The 23,529-nt window shown below is 29.4% G+C and overlaps 1 protein-coding gene across 1 annotated transcript; it reads right to left on the bottom strand.

Moving 5' to 3' along the window:
- Positions 1-440: 440 nt before the first annotated feature.
- On the bottom strand, positions 441-22,837 carry LOC107450574 (uncharacterized). The gene is made up of 29 exons (XM_016066401.3): positions 22,483-22,837; positions 20,582-20,635; positions 19,766-19,926; positions 18,607-18,828; positions 17,569-17,709; positions 17,283-17,481; positions 16,235-16,607; positions 15,581-15,746; positions 15,177-15,368; positions 14,905-15,045; positions 14,457-14,607; positions 14,063-14,343; positions 13,320-13,427; positions 13,105-13,233; positions 12,519-12,715; positions 12,237-12,419; positions 11,470-11,731; positions 11,047-11,200; positions 10,702-10,965; positions 6,911-10,155; positions 6,220-6,406; positions 5,952-6,118; positions 5,719-5,869; positions 4,824-5,008; positions 3,977-4,242; positions 3,011-3,315; positions 1,836-2,110; positions 1,154-1,622; positions 441-599 (listed from the first exon to the last, which is right to left on the bottom strand). The coding sequence occupies exons 1-29, from the start codon at positions 22,571-22,573 to the stop codon at positions 568-570; spliced, it is 8,751 nt and encodes a 2,916-aa protein (XP_015921887.1). The 5' UTR covers positions 22,574-22,837; the 3' UTR covers positions 441-567.
- Between the last annotated feature and the right edge of the window lie 692 nt (positions 22,838-23,529).

Raw genomic sequence — 23,529 nt, 5'->3', positions numbered from 1 at the left:
CTTGTAGTTTTTGAAGAGCATGATTTGGGTTTCTGGATTTAATAATAATACCGGTACCGTCTGCGTAATAGGCTGTTATGCTGTTATAATCGGCTTTGTTTATAGGAAAATCGTAAGTGTATAATATGTATAATATCGGTCCCAGAATGCTACCCTGTGGTACTACAGCCATGATAGTAACTTCATACTGATATATGTGCTTAATTTTTTAAGAATAGTGGTGATCAAAATCATTGAAAAATTAAGTTTATAAAAGAAAAAATAGTATATATTTACTACCACTTTAAATATAAAAATAAAATTTTACGCCAAATGCGTAAAAGTTGGCAGGTATGCATATATGACTCGCCCGTTTCGATGAGGTTAAACATACAACTATTTCAGAAACTCGCTTATTTCTCAGCTTTTTCATCGTAAAAGTAATAAAGAAGACAAAGACATTTATAGCTTTGAAACATTTATTGGACACCTATGTTCAATTTTTACACTTTATAAATAATTTTAATAATTTAAAAATCGGCAATTAAATAAGACACACACATATATTAAATAAAAGTCCATTTATGATCAAGGTTGACTAATAAGTTGCTGCATTTTTTCTGGAAAAGAAAGAAAAGAATAATTAGTAAAAGCAAAATTATAGTTAAAATCTTAAAGTCCTATTTTCAAATGAAGTGATAAATTCCATCAGAAAAAAATATGAAATTAGGAAATTAAGCTAACAAGTAAAATCAGACCTATACATATTTTAATTATAATAATTATTAAAATCTACTTGACTATTAAACTTTACTCAACTCTAATTCCACCATTCATAAGGCTTTTAAGTCTTTTTAGTTAATACTCTTTCACTTAGAAAAATTGTTTCAGTTGGAGAAACTTAAACTCGATTAAAGCTTTTAATTTTGTAATATTATCTATCATGTTATAAAGAATTGACTCCGTATAAAAAACAAATATATATTTTTTATATTTTAAAATTTATTGAACATTTTTTTAAAGAATTCGCTATTTTCCCCCTAGATGAAAACAACCAACTGGCAATAAATGGATAAAAGTTGAAACAAAATTGAACGAAATAGAGTAACAAAACAAACAAATTGAGTTCAAAACAAAACTATTCTAAACAAAATTGAGTTCAATTTTTACTTACGTTGGCAAGCTCTCAATACGTTTTGCACTACTTGGATGTGGCTTTGTGTAAGGGGGTGACGAACTAAAACCTTGATGTTTCCTTGTTGAAGATCAAATTGTGGGACTTCTAATCGACCTTGCATCAATTCCTTGCTTTTGCTCATTAAACTTTGCTTCAGAGGGACCAATTCTTGCTTGACAAAAGATTCTTTGTCTTCCCATGCATTTTGTAATTTTCTGAGATGTTTTTCCTTGTTTTCCCATGCATTTTTCAGCTTTCTGAGATAATTGTCCCTGTTTTCCCATACTTTTTGAATTTTTCTTTTGCATTCTTCCCATACGCTTCGGATTTTTCTTTTGTATTCATCCCTGTTTTCCCATTGGCTCTTCAGTTGGGATTTCAGTTCGTCTTTGAGTTCCCATACTTTTCTCATAATGTTTTTAAGCTGTCTCACATAGCTTTCCCTGTTCTGCCACATGCTCTTTACCTATATTAATTATAAATTAACATAATTAAAAACTTAAAATGATTAAAATAAATATAATTTATAATAATAAATATTGAAATAAATAAGAATCGATGATATTAACCGCTTAAAGATGCAATACAAATATTAATGTGATTAATTAGGCGAAAATACTACGTAGCTGATATTCTATAGCAAATATTTCTATGTAAAACAGAAAGATGTGATTAATACCTGGTTCTCAACACCTTCAGTCATAAACTTAGTCATAGATCGAATAGTTTGGAAATCTTCATCTTCGCTAATAATGTGGAAAATTTTGCCCAGCTTGATAAGAACTTTTTCAGCGGCTACAGTGCTATAGTGGAAAACTTTTTCACTGACTATCTTACTGTATTCAATTACTTTTGCAAAGGCTTCAGATTCAATGATTGTCTTGATAATCTCCTCGACATTTTGTGCATACTTTTCAATGCTTTCAGCAAGTTTTTGACTGTATTCAGGAATCCCTGTAAAAAATACATATATTGAATATCGCTAAGTTGGAGAAAAACTTACATAAGCGTGGTTCATGAGCAATTGTTAAGGATACTTTTATTTTAAAGGCATGTTACATTTTTGAATTAAAAAAGCATATTCTTTTTATTAGATTTTAACTTATACTGTCATTTTAAACCTTTTCAGCTTTGCTATAAAGAAAAACAAAAGAAGAATGCTTATACGAGTCTGTCTGTTAAAAAAAGGTATGAAAGTATGAACAATAATTAGAAAATCGGCATGAAAGATGTAATCATCCAATGACACTTTCACAACATATTCATATTAAGAAATAAGACGCCATCTTGTCAATGACGCTTTCACAGTTTAGTAAAACTTATGCAACATAATATATTATACTCTCTCCTTCCCAAATTAGTTGCTGCATTTAGGGGGACTATTTTTGTCCCAAATAAGTTATTGCATTTTAAGTAGGTGGAGTTTTAGGTAATTCCTGATGCAGTTTTGTAAATCGACACCAGTAAAATTATACTAATAATAAAGTAACGATTCATTAGCTGGAAGATAATTTTATGCAATTACAGGTGTAACAGTTGAGTTCTTAGAAAAAGAGGCGTGGTTAAAGAGCGTATGAATTTTGAAGTTATAAAACTAATTTGGTACCAATTTAATGAGGTAATGCTTGGTAGGTAAATGTTCATTGAGTTCATAACTCTTTCAAATCTTTGAAAAATGTTCAAACAAAATCATTAATATCAATAATTAGTGCAAAAAGAATGAAATTCGGCATCGAATTTGAGGCAAAGGAAATACGTTTAAAGTCACTTTAAAACTGCTACTTACTATTCAAGAAAATAACAGATCTTAACCTACAAGATATATTTAAGAAACATTTATTAATTTACACTTACATTGCTCCATTTGTTCCCAACATTGTTTCTGGATTGATTGCTGAACTTTGATCAATTTTTGCATGGTTAATTGTTGAGCCTGTTGCAGTCCTTGACGTTCATATACTCGTCTGATATCGTAGCAAAAGGTTCCAGCAACGCAGAACTTCTTCAAACAGTATTCGAGTTGTTCTTTTGTAGCTTCCATGATGATTCTAGAGATATCTGGGATGTGTTTCATTGCAAGTTGCAAGTAGGAATCCATTACGCATTTCAAAGATTGATATACAGGAACAAGTACTTCGTCGTGAATGTACTCCCAGGGTCTACAAATAAATAAATGAAACATTTATCACAAGATAGTAAAAAGTAGGATGATTTGAAATTATATAAACAATTCTTAAAGATAGTACTTTTTGAGCTGATACTTTATTTTAACTTTATGCATAAATACCTTAAGGATAAATTTTAGTTTTGAAGCTTACTCAAAAATGTCAACTGTTTCGGATTGGACTAGATGTTTTTAAAAACGATAAAGAATTACAAACTAAAATTTTCAGATTTTCGGTTAATTTTTCCTACTTTTTAAAATACTCAACATGGTTTACCGGTAAAAAGTGTATTATCACATGAGGTTTTGAGTTATTTAGAATTAGTGATGAGTAAAATACCCACAAATAGAATTTACTAAACCGAGAATCAAAAGACTACCATTCGAAAATATGTACCCGCTGCAAGTTGGCATCTCTGATTTACTCTCATCTCTTTGCTTTCAGATTTTAATAAATTTATTGCCATCAATTAAATAGTTCCATACTTCCACAGTTAATTACGTGACATATGCAATCACTTCCATTGTTAATTACGTGACATATGCAATCACTTCCACAGTTAATTACGTGACATATGCAATCACTTCCACAGTTAATTACGTGATATATGCTATCACTTCCACAGTTAATTACGTGACATATTCAAGATACTTACATGATTGATTCAAGCAAGCTAGCAATAGACTCCTTATATTGTTGGAATCGTTTAACTTGGTCTTGCAACATTTCTTGATGTTGTTCGAGCAGATTTCTGACTCGTTGTTCCTGCAATTGTTTCAAGTGTCTAATTTTATCCATAATTTCGTTGTAAACGGGCATAATAACATCGTTTTTCAATTTTTCGATTTCCTGTCTCAATTTCTCTTCTAATTCTTGCAAAGAACGATCTTGCAGAAGTTCATTTAAACCAGTAACCTCCTCCTGAAAATAAAAGTTTTACTTATATCAATAAAATTTTTCGTAAATAATTATGATTGCACTAATTTCACTAAAACTTCGAATCTTACAATCATTTTAACGGGTTTCTACAGGTCCTGTAAATTTATAACATTAGTAATAAATTTTCATTAATGATAGAAGTTTTTTTCTACATACAGCTTTAACGTTTATAAATTTGACAAATTCTCATACTCATATTTTCTTTATATTTTCTCATGTTCTCCTATATTTCTCATCTCTCATTTCTCTTATGCTCTCAACTATTTTTTCATATTATTGCCATAATTTCTTTAACAAATTATGTCTAGTGTTTGTCACAAATGTATTAAAATGGACATTGTTGGTAATTTCACCATCATTTTTTAAAATTTTTAATAATAATGGGAAGGCTGATTTCAGTGCATAGGGAATACATATTATTTGTCAAGTTATTTATATAAAATATTTCATAAATGACTTGAAGGAAACAACTCACTTAAAAATATATATGAACTATTGTTTATATAGTTAGAATTTAGAACATATTGTTTATTTTTTTGATGTAAAATTATAAGCTAACTTACCAGAGCACGAACAATGTCTTTTTTATCCCATTGCATTTGGATTGTAATGAAAGATTCAGTTTGAGGGTCAATTCCAACGCTGAAGTCCAAACTCTTGTGTCTACGATAGTAAGCATCAGCACTTACGAATTGCAAAGTTTCTCCAACTCGCTTATTGACGCAAAGAGAGCTTTTCCAGATAGGAGCTGAAAAAGATGTTAATTACAAAATATGTAATCATTGTATGGTATATTCCAAATATTATCTTTAATATTTCATTAGTGTATCTTTACTTATTTAACTTTCCTCAAATTTGAAAAAAAAAACTATTATAAATGCTAAGTTTTGAATAATGTAATGATAATAGGGCACAAGAATGTTTTGTCATATGGTATTAACTTTAATCATTGAGCATTACTATTTATAAGGACCTGTTACTGTGAGAATTTTAGGTACTGTTAGTAAGAATCAATATGTATCATGAACGAATTACTTTATTTATCTTCTTTAAGTCAAGAAAAGAACTGTTTTAAAGGAATACAATTAGTGCCTAAGCACTTATTAGTGCAAAGAGATAATAGCAATAATTATAGTAAGAAGATTAATAATTGCTGAGATTCCAACTTGCTCCGAACAGTTTGTAAATATTTTCGAGTGGTAAATTATTAATCGTGATTCTTTGCTTAATAAATTCAATTTATTAGATTGTTATCCACTATTTCTAAAGAATTTGTAGGCTCATATTTTACCACTTTATTACAGTTATGTCATGTTAAGCCTTTTAAAAAATTAGCTAAATTATTCAAATTGCGAATTTTAGTTTGTAGTTATTTACCGTTTTTTTAATTATTTTGGCGTATCCGGAGCAGTTGGTAATTGTATTTTTAGAGGATAAAGTTTTCTGCAATGTACATACCTGATTCAAGTACTTGCAATTCAACACAGTTATTGTTTGATACAATTTTAACTTCTTTAGTTTTTTGTCCAGTTGATCGGAGTGACATTTTAACATGTGGTGCTTGTGTTGCTCGTCCTTGAATTTCTAAAGCCACATTTGGAGTATAGTACTGTAAAAGAAGAATTATTGTAATAACAAATATAACTACAATTTCATGTAAATAAATTCAATAATCATGGTGTATGGCTTACAGTAATGTCAAGATGTTGAGGTCGACCGTTCATTTTTTGAGAAAGCTTAATTGAAACTCCTCCTTTCTTAAGACTGGATTGTTTCTGGTAACTCCATTCATATCCATAAGAATCTTGAAGTCTGGAGCTCTCCTTTTTCATTTCAAGAGAAGCGCTTATACTTCGATCTATAATGCAAAATTACTAATTAAAATTCTGAAAGTTCAATGAACTATTTAAAAACACAAATAATATATATTATAATTTAACAAATTAAACATCTATTTACCGGCATTGTAAAGCTTGTAGTTAAGGAATTTCTTTCCTTGAGATCTTTGTTGCAAATGAGAAGAAACTTCTAAAGTCCAAACTTTTTGTTGAGTTCTTGATCCTTCGATAGAGGAGTATTGGAGCACCCATTTTCCTTGAACTGGAATCAAACCTTGTTTCTGCATTTGGACAGTCAAAATGATTGGCTGAAAGGTTAAAATATTTTTTAATTGCATACTCTATTAAACCCATAAGATTTTGTGATCTACAATTAAGTTTAAAAATTAGTGAAACTGTTCAATTATCTCTAATCATTTTAAGATGCATAAAGTAATTCCAGGTTTTCAATAAAATACTTAATGCTTTTTTTACATTTGTCAAATTAATATTACAATAACTAATTACTTGATATTATTATAGTAAATATCTTTGATTTGTTCAAGACATTAATTGATTGATTAACTATTATTTGGAGGATTAAGTTACTTTTAAAACGTATAACACTTCCTTCAGATAATGAATAATTAAGTATGAAAGAATTAGTTTTCTAAATTCAGTGAAGTAATGCTATGTATTTTAATTTCAAGTACAGCTATTTCTGCGTTGAATTTTTTTTTATTTCAGTTTTTATTTATTTTAAATTTATATATTTTTTTAAATTTATTAAATTTATATATATTTTCTTAAAGTGAGAAAAACTTTAAAAGTACCTTTTCACTTTTGGGGGAAGACAATTTAAGGGATCCAGACAATTCGTTTTTGTTTTTATGTTCTCTTTGGATTTCCAGGGCAAACTTTTTGTTTGGAACTGAAGAATCTGGAGTAGCTTCAATTTCCAGGGAAAGTCGGCCATGACTGTGCAAAACACTGGCTCTAAATCGAGATGTTTCACTTGGTTTAAAGATGTGGGCATCAATGGTACAGTGGTCATTTTCATTTACTCTTTTGTGAGCTCTGATTTCGTAGCCAAGAGTCTGTCCTTGGAATTCAACTGTAATTTTTGATATGAAGTCACGTTGTTCTGCACTTGCAAGTAAGTGGGCTGTGCCAACTACTTCACTTCTTGAGCCAGTTAATTTTTCGAGTTCTACAGACAGTTCTTGATGAAGATGATATTTTTGAGAGTTCTTTGGAGTTTTTTGTGTTGTTTTCAATTTATAACATTTACTTTGAGATTCTTGGCATGCACTAGCCTCTATGTATAGTCCATTACCCTGGATGCGAGATGTTGACATGCTTAGAGTTAAGGGTGTTACTGGTCCAGACAATCTCATGCTGTACAAATCGCTGCTTCTAGGGTCGGAAGAGGGTTGTCTTGAGATTTGAAGATCTAATAGAGTCTGTTCCATGCTTTCTGATTGTAGTCTGTTTCTGGATGACAGTAAAGTCGATGCTCCTTTTACCATCTTTGCTTGAAAGGTGAATGATTTTTCATCTTTTTCCAACTTGATGCGAGATGATAACTCTTGAGAATGAGCTGTTTTCATACGGCTTTTCAGTTCCATTCCACTGAATGATGAAGAGTAACTGATTTCAACATCTCCTTTTCGTTGTCCATTAGCATCAATGAAAGCAATGAGACTTTTTTGTGATGGTTCCATTTCAATTGAAATATGTGCTTTAGCATCTTTAAGACTGTAAGGAGTTGAAAGAGTTGATGTTGCAGAAAGTTTGGATGCTTCCTTTGCGAATTCAGATTTTACTGAAATTTCTTTGTCTTCCATGTATCGAACTGATCCTGCAAGCTGTACTGAACTTTTAGATTGCATCAAAGAAGTATTAATACTTTGAAGTCTTTTAAATGGTGTGTTCAAGCTGAAAGAAGCAGAAATTCCAGATCTTTGCTTAGATACTTGAGAAGAAATGGTAATTGTTTTTTCTCCTTGCATTTGAACTTCTCCAGAAAGTTCTAATGACGATTTAGTTTGCTTGAGAGACATGCGCAATCCTTGGAATTTTACCTTTGGAGATGGAGAAACTTTCAGTTGCCATCGCAGATTTGTTTCACTTGGTGATTGGGTCATGGTTGCTTCCACATCAGCTAACCTAGCGCTGTTCACATCCAAATAAGAAAGAAAGCTTTTAATGCTTCTGTGGTTATCAACTGCGAAATGTACTTTAATTTCTTGGGCTGACTCAAATGGAGATTTGACAACTACTGTAGCGCTTGCTTCATGGCTTCGCTTTTGCATCTCAGAGCTGATGGAGAACAATTTGTTTTCTGGGAGCTCAATACTTAAACTTGAAGAAATAGAGCTGTCTGATTTTTGGAAGGACATAACTGCAGTTTGTTGAGAAAACATTTTATGAGGAGTATTTACCTGTGCTCTAATTTGAACTCCTTTGGGTTGAGATTCGGAGCTTAATTCCGCTTTGTACTGTTTACTAGGAGATCTTTGGATACGGATTGAAGTTTGCCTTTCCACTGATGAACCACTTTTTTGGCTCGAATGCCTAATTTCAATTTCTTTAGTTTGGAAAGAATTAACCAATGATGTTAAGGAAGCTTTCATGTCTAAGTTTTGTCCATTTGAAGATTTCATTGACTTCATTTCCAACTTTGCTTCAACTTTTTCGACATTATTCCTAGAGAATTTAAGCTGACATTTACTTTGTCCGTTGGATAACTTATGGCTATAATCTACACGAATTGGTTGATGGTTTTTAATGCTGGCTTCTACGCTGCCTTGGTGGTTACCCAAAATAGATTTTTGTCCAGATTCGGTGAAAGATAAGCTTAGTAAATCAGCTATTTGCAATTGTGAACTTACAGAGTAACTGGTGCTAGCAACTTCTCCTTTTGAAGTGAAAGAAACTTTCTTTTCTGGTTGTCGATCAGCATCCCATGACATTTCCACTTCGAAAGATTTCTTCTGTCCCAACTGAACTTTTGTGGATGCAATTACCCGTCTTGATTGAGATCCCTTAAGTCTAAGATCCAGATCAAAAGCTTTCTTCTGTTGCTCATTTTGAATCTTCAAGTCTCCATCAACTTTTGGTGTTTGAAGTCTCAAGCTACTTCTTCCAGATGGAGTAAGTTCAGCCTGAATGGTATAATCGGGTGATCGTCGGGAACTCAAAGATCCATCAATCCTAACAGTCTGTCTGCTAACCTCTAAAGAGCATTTGCTTTGAATTGGACTTTGCCTTGAAGGAAGTTGAAGTGAAGCGTCAAGCTCATGATGCAATTTCGATCTGTCACTCAAAACTTGATAGATGTATTTAACTTGTACTGGTCTGCTTTCTTTCCATTGCATTTGTGTGTTTCCTTCATATCTTCTAGAACTTGTTTCTCTAATTTCATTAGAATATGACAGTTTACCAGAAGGCAATTCTAATTGGATTTCTGAGCTTGCTCTAAGTGGTTTAACAGATGGTGCGTCAAAATGTAAGAATCCCTTGATGTGTTTGTCCTCTTTGTAACATAAATCTGCTTCCAATTGAAGTTTGTGTGCACTTTCTGATGATGATAATTCATGAGTAACTGTCAGCTCACTATCAATGTTCAATTGTGGCACTTTAACTACAACATTACATTTTCCTTGTCCTTTTGATGGAACATGGCTACTCTGTTTAACACTAATGAAACTGCGTTCCTGGTTTTGGCCATACCTCAAAATAATATCATTTTTCATTGACTGATGTGGTTTTCCTTGCCTTTCCCATTTCAAACTCCAGCTTGTAGAAGGGAATTGAGTGGATTGGAATTGAGCGTTTGTACTAATTTTAGATGAACTCTGTTGAGCAGTACCAGAAAATGACATTGAATGCCTCTGAGATCCTCTCTTGTATTCTGTTTCAATGCTTGCAGATATGGTTTCAGCTTGCTTTGATTGTTTTTCAAGCATAGATCGGACTTGACTCTCAAAGAAGCTACTTTCAAAAGACAAATCAGAGCTTATTTTCCATTCGGATTTCTTAGAAAGAACAATGCTTCCCTCTTTTGTAATGCTACCTAAAAAATTAATAATTTTGTATTTTTAGTTTGATATTTCGATTAAAATTCCAGTTTTTCTATGATCCACAATTGTTTATTATGTTTCTGATAAGTTCAGTGATGAATAGTGCGAATTTTTTCAGTAATCCAGTTTATATATTAGGATTAAAAAGCGGATCAAAATTCTATTTACTAAAATAATTACTGGGAACAAATAAACTAAATAACTAATATTTAAACGAATTTAAAATTTTTTTTTGACATTTTGATAAACTATTGCAGAATCAAATTTGAAAATAATGAAGATTTCAATATCATACAAACGGAAATAAAATTTTGAAGAAAATAATATGCAAAAGTAATTTATGTAAATAAACAAATTTCTACGATTTTAAAATACATTTTTGGTAACGTCCTCAAAAGTCACTGAGTGTGCCAAGGAGTTAATTACTAACTGAAGAACATCAAGTGCTTTGTTAAATCAGTAATTTTATGAAATTCTATTAACTACAAAATATATTTTGTTATAATTAACTTTTACTTAGTTTGAACTTGAATACGTACCTCTTACAGACATAGGTCGTCTACTAGGCTTGTTAGCTTGAATGTCAATTGAAATTACTTGTTTTCTTCCGTGTGTGACAGAAACGACTCCACCAACTTGAAGAGGTGATTTGCTTCCAATTTGGAGATGTACAGATGGCTTGAACACTTTCTTGGCACGAGATGAAGAAATCTGAGAAGAAGCCTTGAATGAAAGCAATGGTGATGATCCACTGTGAATTTCAACAACACTATCAAGAAGTTCTGGTCTGAGAGTGAGTGAACCTGCGAAATTCAAACATTTTTTTTAACCAACTGACTCAGTTAAAACCATTTTTGTTATTAAATGAATCGAGATCAATGTACCTGAGCCACCGGCGTTCTTAAATGGAGATGTCAATTGCAAAGAATATTCTTGGTAATCTTCTCCTTGGCGTTTTACATCCAACTCGGCAGCAAATCGTCGATTAACTTGGGATCCAGGAGTGTCAAAAGATGCTCTGAACTTCTGAACAGGTGCCTAATCATATTTTAAGTTCATTAATATTGCGTAGTTTTTAAGGCAATATTTTTTTAAGTAAATGACTTCCGAATTTTAAAAGTTCTCAATATTATAATACAATGTAAATTTACTATATTTTAAATTATAAATATATATTTGTAAAAGGTACTGAATTACATGATGTAATTATTTGAACTCGAAATAAATGGTCCTCAATTACTATTGAATAAAAAAGCTTATCTTTATAAAACTAAATAAAATGTTATATCTGTAAATTTTGCACTTACGGCGTGTCTTGGTCGTTCCAATTTCAATTCAAATGATTTCAGATTACGGTCAGTCTTCTTAATTGAAAATTCAATACTTCCAACACCAGCGTTAATAAAGGGGAAAGATCTGGTCACAAAAGGTTTTGGAACTTCCAACATTCCGCAAATTGAAACACCCAATGGTTTTTGCAGTTTGTCAAAGCAGTAGTCAACCTTCTTCTGCATCTGTTCAAAAACTGGTCTTTCTTGGTGGTGAGAATCAACTTCAACAATATCAGAGCTGGAACAGAGATTTCATAAAAAATTAACTCCAAGCGAAATAAATACAACATGCTACTGAAACTCACCACTTATTGAAGAAACAAATAGTTTTACTCAAAAAGACATTAATATACAATGCAAATTCAGTGTTTCCTTATTATATATCGATGATATGTCTATTTTTAAAAGTAACGGCAACATAAAATGTGAAATTACATCTTCCCAGGCAGCCCAATGTGGACCAATGCCTTCTTCTGAAGATTTCTCCATATGGATTTAATAAATCTTCTCAGCTCATAGACAGTCTTGTTTGCCAAATTGAGTCGTTTTTTTTATTTCAGAAGCCATTTTGTTATTAATAAATATGAAGTTTATAATATATATAATTTTTGGGAAGATCAGCTAGCTTCTATTCTAATGCAAATTGATCTTGCATAATGTAAGTGAGACATCGCAGTTTTCTTTTTAAAACTTAATATCGCAAAAATTATTTTATAAATTGATATTTCTATGTGGAAACTTACCTAACTCTAGCTAGAACAACATTCTCAGTTGGAAGTGTGACACTGGCAATAGCGTAGTGTCCATCTCTAATTTTAAATTGAGCCTCCAAGTTAGATTCCAAGTGCATACGTGTTGACAATTTAATATCGGGTCTATGCTGGTTAGACTGGATACCAACTGTTGTAGACAGCTCAACGTTCAAGCTAAAATTTAAATAATTATATAAACAGTTATAATGGAAAGTAGAGTACATTTTTAGGAAAATATTATGTTGAACTAGGAGCACATGATTAATTACTTACCTTGGTTGGAAACGTGCATGAGCATCAGTGTTTCGTGGGAATCTCATGATATCTAATTTAGTAGTGGCTGTAAGTCCTACAGTAGCACTTCCGGTTACTCCCAAAGAATATGATCTACCTGTTACACTGGGAATAATAAGCTTTGAATTCAGGAAAAGGAAGCTTTGTGAGAAATCGGAACTCTTGCCTTGAGCAAGCTGAAAATATTAGAACAGAATTGTAATTGTTTTACAATAATTGATGGAATAAAATAAGCATTTATCTAGTATTATGGCTCACAACTAATCTATATTTAATATTAAAAAAAGTCTTATTTTGATGTAAGAAATTTCCTGTGGTTACAATTTTGCTCATTTTTTATATTCAATTTATCACCTAATTTAGACAAAATTATCAAATTCATGCATTTTGAAATATTTCTAGAAATTATAAAATGGAATTTTACTGAGTATGGGAAATTGTTAAAAAAAGAAAACTTTTCAAATGTTAGAAGTTGGATTTTAGATTACAGAAAGGTTTTTACGAATTAAAGGTAACTTGTTCTGTAATAAACAAAATTAAAGCTTGAAACGAAACAAATTATTACTTGGTTCATTAGGTCTGCAATTTTGATCATTTCTCCAACTTCAGACATATCAGAAGAAGAGATATCTAAGATTTCAGTGTTCATTGTTCTGATGAAAGCAGATGCTTCAGCTTCAACTCCTCCAAAAACCTAAAATAAAATTTAAAATTTTAGTTGTTAGTCATAATAAACTAATAATTTGCACGAAAATTTACATCAAAATGATTTCAACATACGCTTTCTGAGTTAAAGAGTTCCCAAGGAGATGATGATTTTGGAATCTTATCCTTCAACCCGAGTAAGTTCTTGAAGATGGCATCGAAACCTTCAGCTCGGACTCCAATCTGTTAAAAAACGAGATAATTTTATTTAAAATAATAATAGTATAAAACAAATACGTATGCAAATCACCCTATAAAATTCATTATTTTTCAGTAAGCCTTGAAGTTATGACTTAAACAACTCTTTTTGACACAGACCCACGGGATCTTATTAGAGATGCGAATGATTTATGAACAATACATAAGTTGTAATTATTATGATTGTGTCATTTTTCTGGTAAAATAGAAATGGTGTCACACAATCTAGATTACAACAAACTATTAACTGTTCAAGCATTGTGGCTTAACATGTTTTTATCCAAAAGTTTTTAACGGTTTGAAAATTGGTAAAATTACAGTTTAATTTAATTCTGGCTTTGTCCCCATTTGAGAATGAGTTTGAAAATTACGTCTTTGATCTAATAATATTACTTATTATCAAATAAGTTAAATATCTGATCCCCACTGAAATGGTTAAGTTGCTTTCGCTATTTACATTTCATTTTTTGGAATTTTTTTTTACTATTAATGGCTTAAGCCATGCATTAGCCTTTCAAATTAGGCTTTACACTTGAAAGAAAAAAATGGTTCATAACTTCAATGCAAGTTCTCTAATATAAATTTGCTGCTTCAACAAGCAATATCATGACAATGCTTACTTCAAAAATGTTCATGTTGTTGTTCAATACATCAGCGTCAAACCTTGCGGTTACGGATTGTGGAATCTTTGATTCTGGTGAATGAACAATGTCAGTTTCAACAGAGCCTCCAATGTTGAATGTTTCACTGAAGGAGGAGAATTCAATGTTTTTGGAATTTTGCCAGTAGCTGACTTTCGGTGGGTTAATTTCAACTTGTTCCAAAGCCCGTTTTACACTCTTCTTCATTGGAGATGAGGTTGTTTTCATGTTCTTGAGGTAGCTTGAAACGTAGGCAGATACTAAAATAATTCGAAATATTAGTGTTTTTGTGTTATTTCATTTTTATTGAATTCGTTAAAAGTTCGAGTTATTCGAACAGTGTATCAAATTTAATTAGGATTTAAAACATTACCTTGTACATCCCTTTCTTGTTCAACAGTTCGCTTGATGGTTCTAAGTTGCTGTTCATCACATTGCTTCATAACACTGGAGAAAGCAGCAATCCTGATTTCAGAACTGTCTTGAGTATCTCTGTAGATTTGAACTAACTTTTCAGGTCGTTTCTGTCAATAACAAGAAAAATTTTAATAATTTTAAGTGTTTTTTAAAAAATTTCACTTTACAATAGTCATTAATTAAATAATTTTAAGCTATAGAACAATAACAATTGTTGTTTTAATCAAGAAATATTGCTTATCGTTGAAATATGAAGATTTCAAATTGTTGAAAATTTGTCAAGTATCAACTTACTCCTCATTTACCTAGCATTTTCATATTTGTAAGAACAATACTGGTTTAGAATCTTAAAGATCAAAGCAAAAAGCTTACACAATTATTTTGACATTAACTAATAAATATACCTGGGTAATACGTCTGAAAGCATCAATGGCAGCCAACCTCAAACGAGCAGATTTGTCCTTGTCTTGTGCACATGCCAAAATGGTTTGTTCTGCATTTCCATGGTGTCCCATGTTACCAAAGGCTTTCAATGCAGCTAGAATCTAATGAAAAGAAAACTTATAAATAATAACAAAAGAGAATATTCCTTTTTAATTATATAATTAGATTGAATCGCACAATTGAAAACGATTATGTAGCTTTCATTGAAATTTCATAATTAATTGTTAAGTACCTGGGCTTCATTTTCGTTGGAGCATTGTCGTCCCATTTGCTGGTTTAAGATTGAAGTGATTTCTTGAACTGATCTTTCCTTTTCACAATCATGCACGCTACAGAATCTGTGGACCATAGCGGAGACTCCTAGCAATATAACGGGAGATGGTGGGCTTGATTCTTGTTCTGAGGATTGCATTCGCAACAAAGGCTAAAATGAAAAGTTCATATTTTCTTAAAAATTTAAACTAACTTAAACCAATTATTATAATTTTGAAAATGTAATAAAAAATTTAATCAAAAGTGTATCTTTGGTTTTTCGCATTATCTGAATTATTATTTAGTAAATGCCTTGAGAATTTGTTTTTAATATTCATTTATACAGATTTGTTTGAAAACATACTGAATCAAAAGTATACTTACAACAACTTCAGAAACAGCTTCCCTTGATGGATTTGGAATCAAAGCCAAAGATGCTGGCCAAAGCTTGGCTTTCAATCCAGTTATCTCTTTGCTTTCCAACAATTTTACCATGTGTTTAATAGCAGCATCAGATCCAGCCATTGGTAAGGTGTCCACGAATAAGTCACTGTAAAATAAATTTTATTTACTTTACCTTTTATTTTCAAATACTTAAGAAAATTTTCTTGAAGTCAAATTTTTCGAAATGTGTTATAACAACTTTCATCCAACTGCCAAACTTTTCACATTCAATTATGTTTAATTTTTCTGTTCCAGACATTGGAAAATTTATTTAATCGAGGCACTGTCAATCACACCTTATTTAGGCAATGGCAATTATTTTTTTTAAGTATATACGAATACTACTCATCCAGGCATCGATAAATCGATCTCATCTATACTGGAAGAAGTGGGTCTTAACCATTAGCACCAAAGAAAGTTGGAATCTTCTATATGACTTAGATATATTCATTAAAAATGTAAGTAAGTTGGTTTTAATAATCAAGGTTTCATTTGTATTTTTTTAATTTAGGCTCCTTAATTGTCCTTTATTGTATTAAGCAATTGAAATTGTATCCGATGAAGTTGATCAAATTTTAAGGGTATTTTACTTACTGTACTTTCCTTGATGAGCACAATCGACCAGACTCCAATGAAGAGTGGATTCGTGTCAAGGATGAGTATGGTAAATCCTTTACAAGGCTGACAAGTTGGATGAAATCCTTGCTGACGGTGATGTCCATTGATTGTTCATTTTTGGAGCACATTTGACGCAATAACTGTTCAGTTTCTCTTTCTTGGCTTTTGACGCTTTTGGGTTCCTCATAGTTGAACATAATTGATTGTTGCCATTTTTTACTTGATTCTTGTGAGTTTTGGGCATTGTTGAGCTGGGATTGTCTGGCCCCCGAAGCATGGTAATTGGAGCTTGAAGCTTCTGGGCTTTCTTCAGATTCGGACTGAGATTGTTGTGCCCAGTTAGAGTGCCCTGAAAATAGTTTTAAGTTAGAATTTAATTACATTCTAATCTTTTAAAAAACAGCATTTTATTTTACTTATTATGTAAGAATATAAAATAATAATTTTACAACATTCTTTATTAGTTTTTATCCTCTTGATCAACTTAAAAATGATCAAGAGAAACTTTTAAATTAAATTAAAAATTAAATTTGATTTCGATTTAAAGTATTTTATATAAAAAAAGCATTTTTCTAACAAAAGGTTTCCTAATATTTCATTATTAAACTAATTCTTAAAGTTTTATTTAATTTGAAGTATAGAATCAGGAACAATACTTGAATTGATGAAAAATACTATCTTGATATAATTGTAAGCATTTAATCTCAGTATAAATATTCTTTTCGTTGAATATTATCTCTGTAAAGAAGCCAGACTGTAAAGAAAAAACAAAAAATAAAAAAACTAACGCGTAATTGATTTTTAATGCATCTAATTATCTTAATTTAATTATCTTATTATGAAATTGTTATTTGATTAAATGCTCTGCTCAATTTTGCAGTTATATTAAAAGAAATTTTTTCTCGTCTGACTTTGAATGATCATTAAATTTGTTTGTCTGATAGAACTGAAATAGTTTAACTAAATGAATAAAATTAAAATGACCATATTATGATAACAGTAATAAATGACTTTTTTAACTTACATGTTCGTAATTGGTCGTCATTACTGGTGCTTAACAAATTAAGTTCAACTTGGCCTTCAAATTTAATGATACTGGATTTTTGACTCAGAGGTTTGATTTGGGCATGCTCTTGGCATTGAACACTCTTGATAATTTTGTTCTCAACAATTTGTGTGCACTCCAATTTCTCATCAGGGAATACTGGAAGAGTGTGAATCTTCTAAAAAGCAAATAATTAAATTAATGTTAATTGAGTTTAATTTAAAGTTTAAATTTTAAATAACATGTTAATATTGTCCTAACTTACGGAGTCAGAAGCTTCATATGGGTTTGTAATCATGGCGGTGACTGATGAATGTCTGTTAGTACATGACTTCAAACTCTTTTGTTTTCGGATTTCTGATCCTTGAACAGTGTATTTAGTCATACAGTGTCCTAAGCTGTCGAACTGAAATAAAAAACAAATATTCTATATAGTTAAATAATAAGCGTAGTATTAATTTTATAAGTATAGTAATACTATATATTAGTAATACTATGTTACCAACAATGTATCAGGTCTGTTTTGTTTCTCCGTTTTTAATGACATTCTATAGAATGCCTGCTTATAGTTTTTATGGAATTCTATATTCTAGTGGTCTTTAAAGAGTTCAAATTTTTAAAATATTATGAAGGAAAAAATTCATCTGGTAATTATGTTATTTCCAGGTATTTAAAAACGCTACAAAATTTCTTAAAAAGACTTATTTTACTTAATTAGTTCGTAAAAACTTTATTTTTTGTATCATAGCAACTTTAAATCAAGATTAAAATCAAAAAAAGATTATCTTAAATCAAGCTAATTTTTTTATGTTTTTTAATTGTCAAGTAAACTGATATAGCAAATTCGGAATGAAGGTAAAGTATTAATTTTAGGTCATGAATAAAGACAAATAAAACTAAACTATTAACTACGAATAAAACTATTAATTTTGTTTAAATTTCTAATTACTTATTGCGTTGTGTATAGCGATGCAAGCTTTGTTACAACTAACAAAAGAAAATATATTTATAGGTAAATTAACAAAATAAAATATGTTTTAGAAATATTAGAGGAATTTAATAAGGTTTAAAACTGATTAAATTTTAAAAAATATATTTATAGGATTATTAATTGATTGGAACATATTTGCAAGCATATTAGTAGAATAGAATACATCTTATGTAGGGTATATTTTTGTTTACAAGAATATTAAAAAAATATTTTTTACAGATATATTAATAAAATTATATATTTATAAGTATTTTAACTCACTAGTTTACATTTACAGTTAAGTAAAGTGAAGTATAAGTAAAGATAACTCACTTCTTTCACTTCTTGGGGTTTGTTGAGTTCTGACATTGTGTTTACGAAAGATGAAATCAATCCCTTTTTGATGTTCAGAGATTGAAGATCTTCATCTTGGCTTGGACATACTTGTTCAACTGCACCATCATTGAATGAAAATGGTACTGGTAACTCCAATTTTTGAGTCAGTTCAGTAATTTCTTCAGGTGATAGTTTTTGCGAAACTCTCAAGTTTTTCAACTGCAATTAAAAATAAGATATTAATTTGGAACAAAGGATTTAAACATAACTATGTGTAATCGGAATTACAGGTATTGATTTCAATGATGATCAAAGAATTTTTTTCAAAATTAGGTATTTTATTAGGTAAGGAAAATTTATTTAATCGAAAATGTTTGAATATAAATTATCATGAAGTAGGTAAAAAAAATATATAAATTTCATTCAAAATAGTACCCTAGTTAAAAAATTTAAATCATTAATGTCTTATCTATTTTATTATTTCTTTTTTTAATTGACTGATCAAATAAAGCATGAAATTATATTTTATGATTAAATTGTAATAATACAAAATCTCAAATTTGTTTGTAAGTGCAGTTTTGTACATTCCAAAAAAGTTATTTTATGAAATGTTATTCTCTGATTTTTTCTAATAGTATGAGGTAACTTGCTCTAAATTTTACAGCTATGCATTAATACTTATCCTTATTGTTAATAAGAATTTTTTGAACCAAAAAACTCTTTATTTGGATCCGTATTCATTGCAAAAATTAAACAGATGATAAAAGGGGCAAAAAGGTTTAAAAAGGTGCAATGCGCACAAATAATTTACTATTATATTTAGTTTTAAGTAAAAATAATTCAATAACCTAACAATGAAACTAAAATTGCCCTAATTTGAATAACAAAATGGTAATGAAGTTATAAGCTATAATATTTATGTAAGAAAATTAGATATTTCAAATTTTAACTTATGAGGAATAAAATAAATTTTTAATATTATTCTTTGTCGTTACTTGAAAATATATGAAGTTTCTATATTTATTATTTACATGAAAATTTTATTGAAATTATAAGTACCTTGAAATTATAAGTACAATATTGAAATTAAAAGTACAATGTTAAAATTATAAGTACAATGTTAAAATCATAAGTACAATGTTAAAATTATAAGTACCTGGAGAACCATCTCGCATTGGTCTACCACGTGAATAACAGCTAAACCTTCGATTGTTGCCTTTTGCCTTGGTTTTCCTGTAGCAGATACTACATTTTCGCCTCGGTATTCATAAGTGTAAGTCTTGCCGATTTCATATCCGAATTTTGGTTGGTTTAATGCTGAAAGAATAACAAGTTTACAATACACAAATTAATATACAAATTCTTAATATAAATAATGACAAAAATATGAAGAAGCACGGAGTATGGCGGATAGTTACTTGTTTTAGATAAAACCTGAATCTCGTAATGTTAGGTAGATTTCAAAAGATGGATTTATTAGCAACAAATAATTTTCAATAAATATATACCTGGTTTTAAGCCAAATTTCCCATTAATTTTATTTATTTGTTTATTTATTTACTTATTTATTATTATTACTTTTACTTTTAAGAAAAGTTATTATTTCCAACATATGTTCTTTAATCACTTAAAAGAAGCAAATCATTAATCATCATTTCGAAACATTAATTTTTATTATTTGCTTTTAGTTTTTATTATTGAAATTGATTTGCTCTCTTAATTTTCTCTAAAATTTAAATCTTTTATTTTTATATAAAAAATTCATTCGGGCAATAATTCTTAAAAATTTTTATATTATTTCTATTTTATTATATATAAGTTTGGGCCAATATATAGCATCAATAAAAATCTTTTAGATTTAAAAGAATATTTTTCATTGTACTTAAGATTTAAGTGAATTGTTTTGTTTTTATTGTACTGCATATTTAAGTTATGCATATTACTGCATATTTATGTAAGAAAGTATACTTACCTCGTGAGCATTGTTTAGCGCATTGTCTCTGACCCTCCTGAAGGGGGAGTGGGCCTGCAAATAAAATTTAAATGTATTCATATATATAATAATTTTCACATATTCACATACAAATGATTATCACGTATTCACATGCAGAATAATTTTCACATATTCACATGCAGAATAATTTTCACATATTCACAAATATAGGAATTAAGAACTTTTCATCAGTCCATATTTATTTAGAAATAATTTTACATTATTAATCATAAAGATTAAAAATTATGTATCTGTAGTTTATCGAAAACATAACGTTTTTATATATAGTTAATAATCCTTGGTATCATTTTAAGCATGTTTTTTAATCAGTATTATAATCAAAGGTCTACAAATTCTAGGTGGCGTGTCATCAAAGTGAGTAAAAAGCCGAGTAGCGACTAATATTTTTGTAAAATGTAACCTAATTTTTCTAAAATCTGAATAATTTTAAGACTATTTTCTCTAAAGTTATCCTGGCTTTTGGAAATTTTAATTTTCTGTAGACCCCAAGTTAAAATTGCTGACATAACTAATCTAAATGAGCGTATATTTAATATTACAAATTATTTATTATTAAGATTAAAATATTCAGCAATTATCTTTTGCATGTAAGTTATGATATATTCAATTATAAAGGGAATGCATAATTCAGAAACAATAATCACTTTGACTTTCTTAAGTTTAAAAAATTAATATTTCTATTTAATGGCGTAATGAAATAATTAAGTGATAATTTTTTTGATTTGTTATTTACATAAATTATTATTAGTTTTTTCGATAAATAAAAGTAGTTGAAACTTGCTATCTAATCATCTAATTAAAAATCCAATTATAATAGTGAAACAATTAATAAAATTGAAGAAATGCTATATACAACTAATTCAGTATATCCTAAATTATAAAGCTGAAACATTAGATAATAAGTTGAGTTATTTGTCAATTTAGAATATAACTATTCCTACAAAGACTTAGTTTTATTTTTAAATAAAATTTGATAAATTTAAAACTATATATTTCGACTTATTGACCAAAAGTTTCTTCTTCCTATTCATTTTTTTAAATATTACTTTGAAGCTTATAGAATACAGCTTATACATATATTCCTATAATGTCCTTGATATATTTTTAAATGCATATTTAATTATATGTTAATTTGCATTGCCTTATTTTAGAGCATAAGGAATACAGTTAGATAAAAATTTAATTATTTAATTTTATAATTGAAAAATAATCGATTAAATTATATATAAATGCTTGAATTAAAATTATGCCTTTAATTATGCTTTTAAATAAAAGGAATTAGTTAATGAATGATATAATTAAAAAGTTAATCATCCTTTTGATTTAATTTTATTCCACTGCTAAACAATCGATTCTATTCAATTGCTTGAATTGATAAAGTAATCCTTTTGATTAAATATTGGCCTATTTTAAAATTAAGGAAAAACTCTTTGCTGAGAACAAAATTTATTTTAACAATATAATTAAAATTTTATAATCATCCATTTGATTTAATATTGACTTATTGTAGCCTTAAGGAAATACTCTTCGTTAAAAATAAGTAAATTATATTAATGATATAAATAAAAAGTTAATCATCCTTTTGATTCAATTTATTTAAATGCCTGAAATAACCGATTCCATTCACTTGCGTGAAATGATGAAGTAATACTTTTGATTTAATATTGACTTATTTTAAAGTTAAGGAAATACTTTTTGTTAAATATAAGTAATTTATTTTAATGATATAATTTAAAAGTTAATCATCCTTTTGATTCAACTGTATTCGGTTGATAGAAATGATGAATTCAATTTATATCCTTGAAATGATAAAGTAATCCTTTTGATCGTAATCCAATGGTAATATGTTAACAACTTACCAGCTAATGCAGCTCCCACTAAGCACGCTAAAGCTAGAAGTCTCAGCCCCATGATTGCTGAGAAGCTTGATCGAATCTGGTTTTCGAACATTCAGAGGGCACTATTTAAACCCCTAGAATAGCTCACGTAAGGTACTTCCAGAAAAGAAGTAGATTGCAAAACAAAATCAATCATACAGGATGCTGACGACAGTGTCGCTAAAATTTCTGCTAATTTAGCATCGTTTAGAATAAATATCAAAATTTGATCTTTTCGAAGAATTATCAATGACTGGGATCAGAAAAGATTGAAAGAATCATGTACGTCTGTGGTAAATATTGCTGACTTTTGGTAAATAAACTCTGCAGCATTCTCAGAGTATTGATTTCATGGAAAATTGAACAGGTTGCAATGTGTTGAGATGTAAGGAAAACAATGACAAAGTTATGTAAATGTTTGTCTTAGCGAAACAGAAACAAAACATGTATTTTATCACAGTTATATCTACTTTAATTATTCAAAGTTAAAAATAGTTTTTCAAAGTATCATATCAATGTTTTTTTTCGCGAATAAGTATTAAAGTGTGCGTATTATTAAGTACGAGAGTACTATGGCCTCTTTTTTTTTCTTTTTTTAAAAAAAGTCTGCAAAAATTCTTTTGTTCCTTTTTTTTTCTGTTAAATTGTTATCGCTAATTGATCGACTATTAATTCTATCAATCAATACCATCAATTAATATCAAAAGTATGGCTTTTAATGGATAAATGAGAGGGTTGAAATTTTACAGATATCAAGATGGAAGAGAGCAAAATATGGTAAGAAAATCATTTCATTATAGCTTGCTTTTGGAAAGAATGTATAACCATTACAACCAAGACTTTTACAACAGTTACAATATGCATATAGGACTATTTTTAATCCAAGAGAAAGTAAATCATAATGGATAGTTTATAACTAAAATTAGTAATAGCTTGTTTAACTCCTCCCGAAAAATAGCTATAAATGAAATGGTTTTACTACCAGTTTTTTCTCTTTCTTGTTTTACAGCTCTGATAAATACATAACTG

Source organism: Parasteatoda tepidariorum, chromosome 12 (assembly GCF_982258835.1).
Source record: "Parasteatoda tepidariorum strain Cologne lab strain chromosome 12, Ptep-v5.0, whole genome shotgun sequence".
Taxonomy (NCBI): Eukaryota; Metazoa; Arthropoda; class Arachnida; order Araneae; family Theridiidae; genus Parasteatoda; species Parasteatoda tepidariorum.
This window is presented reverse-complemented; position numbering and strand designations above follow the sequence as displayed.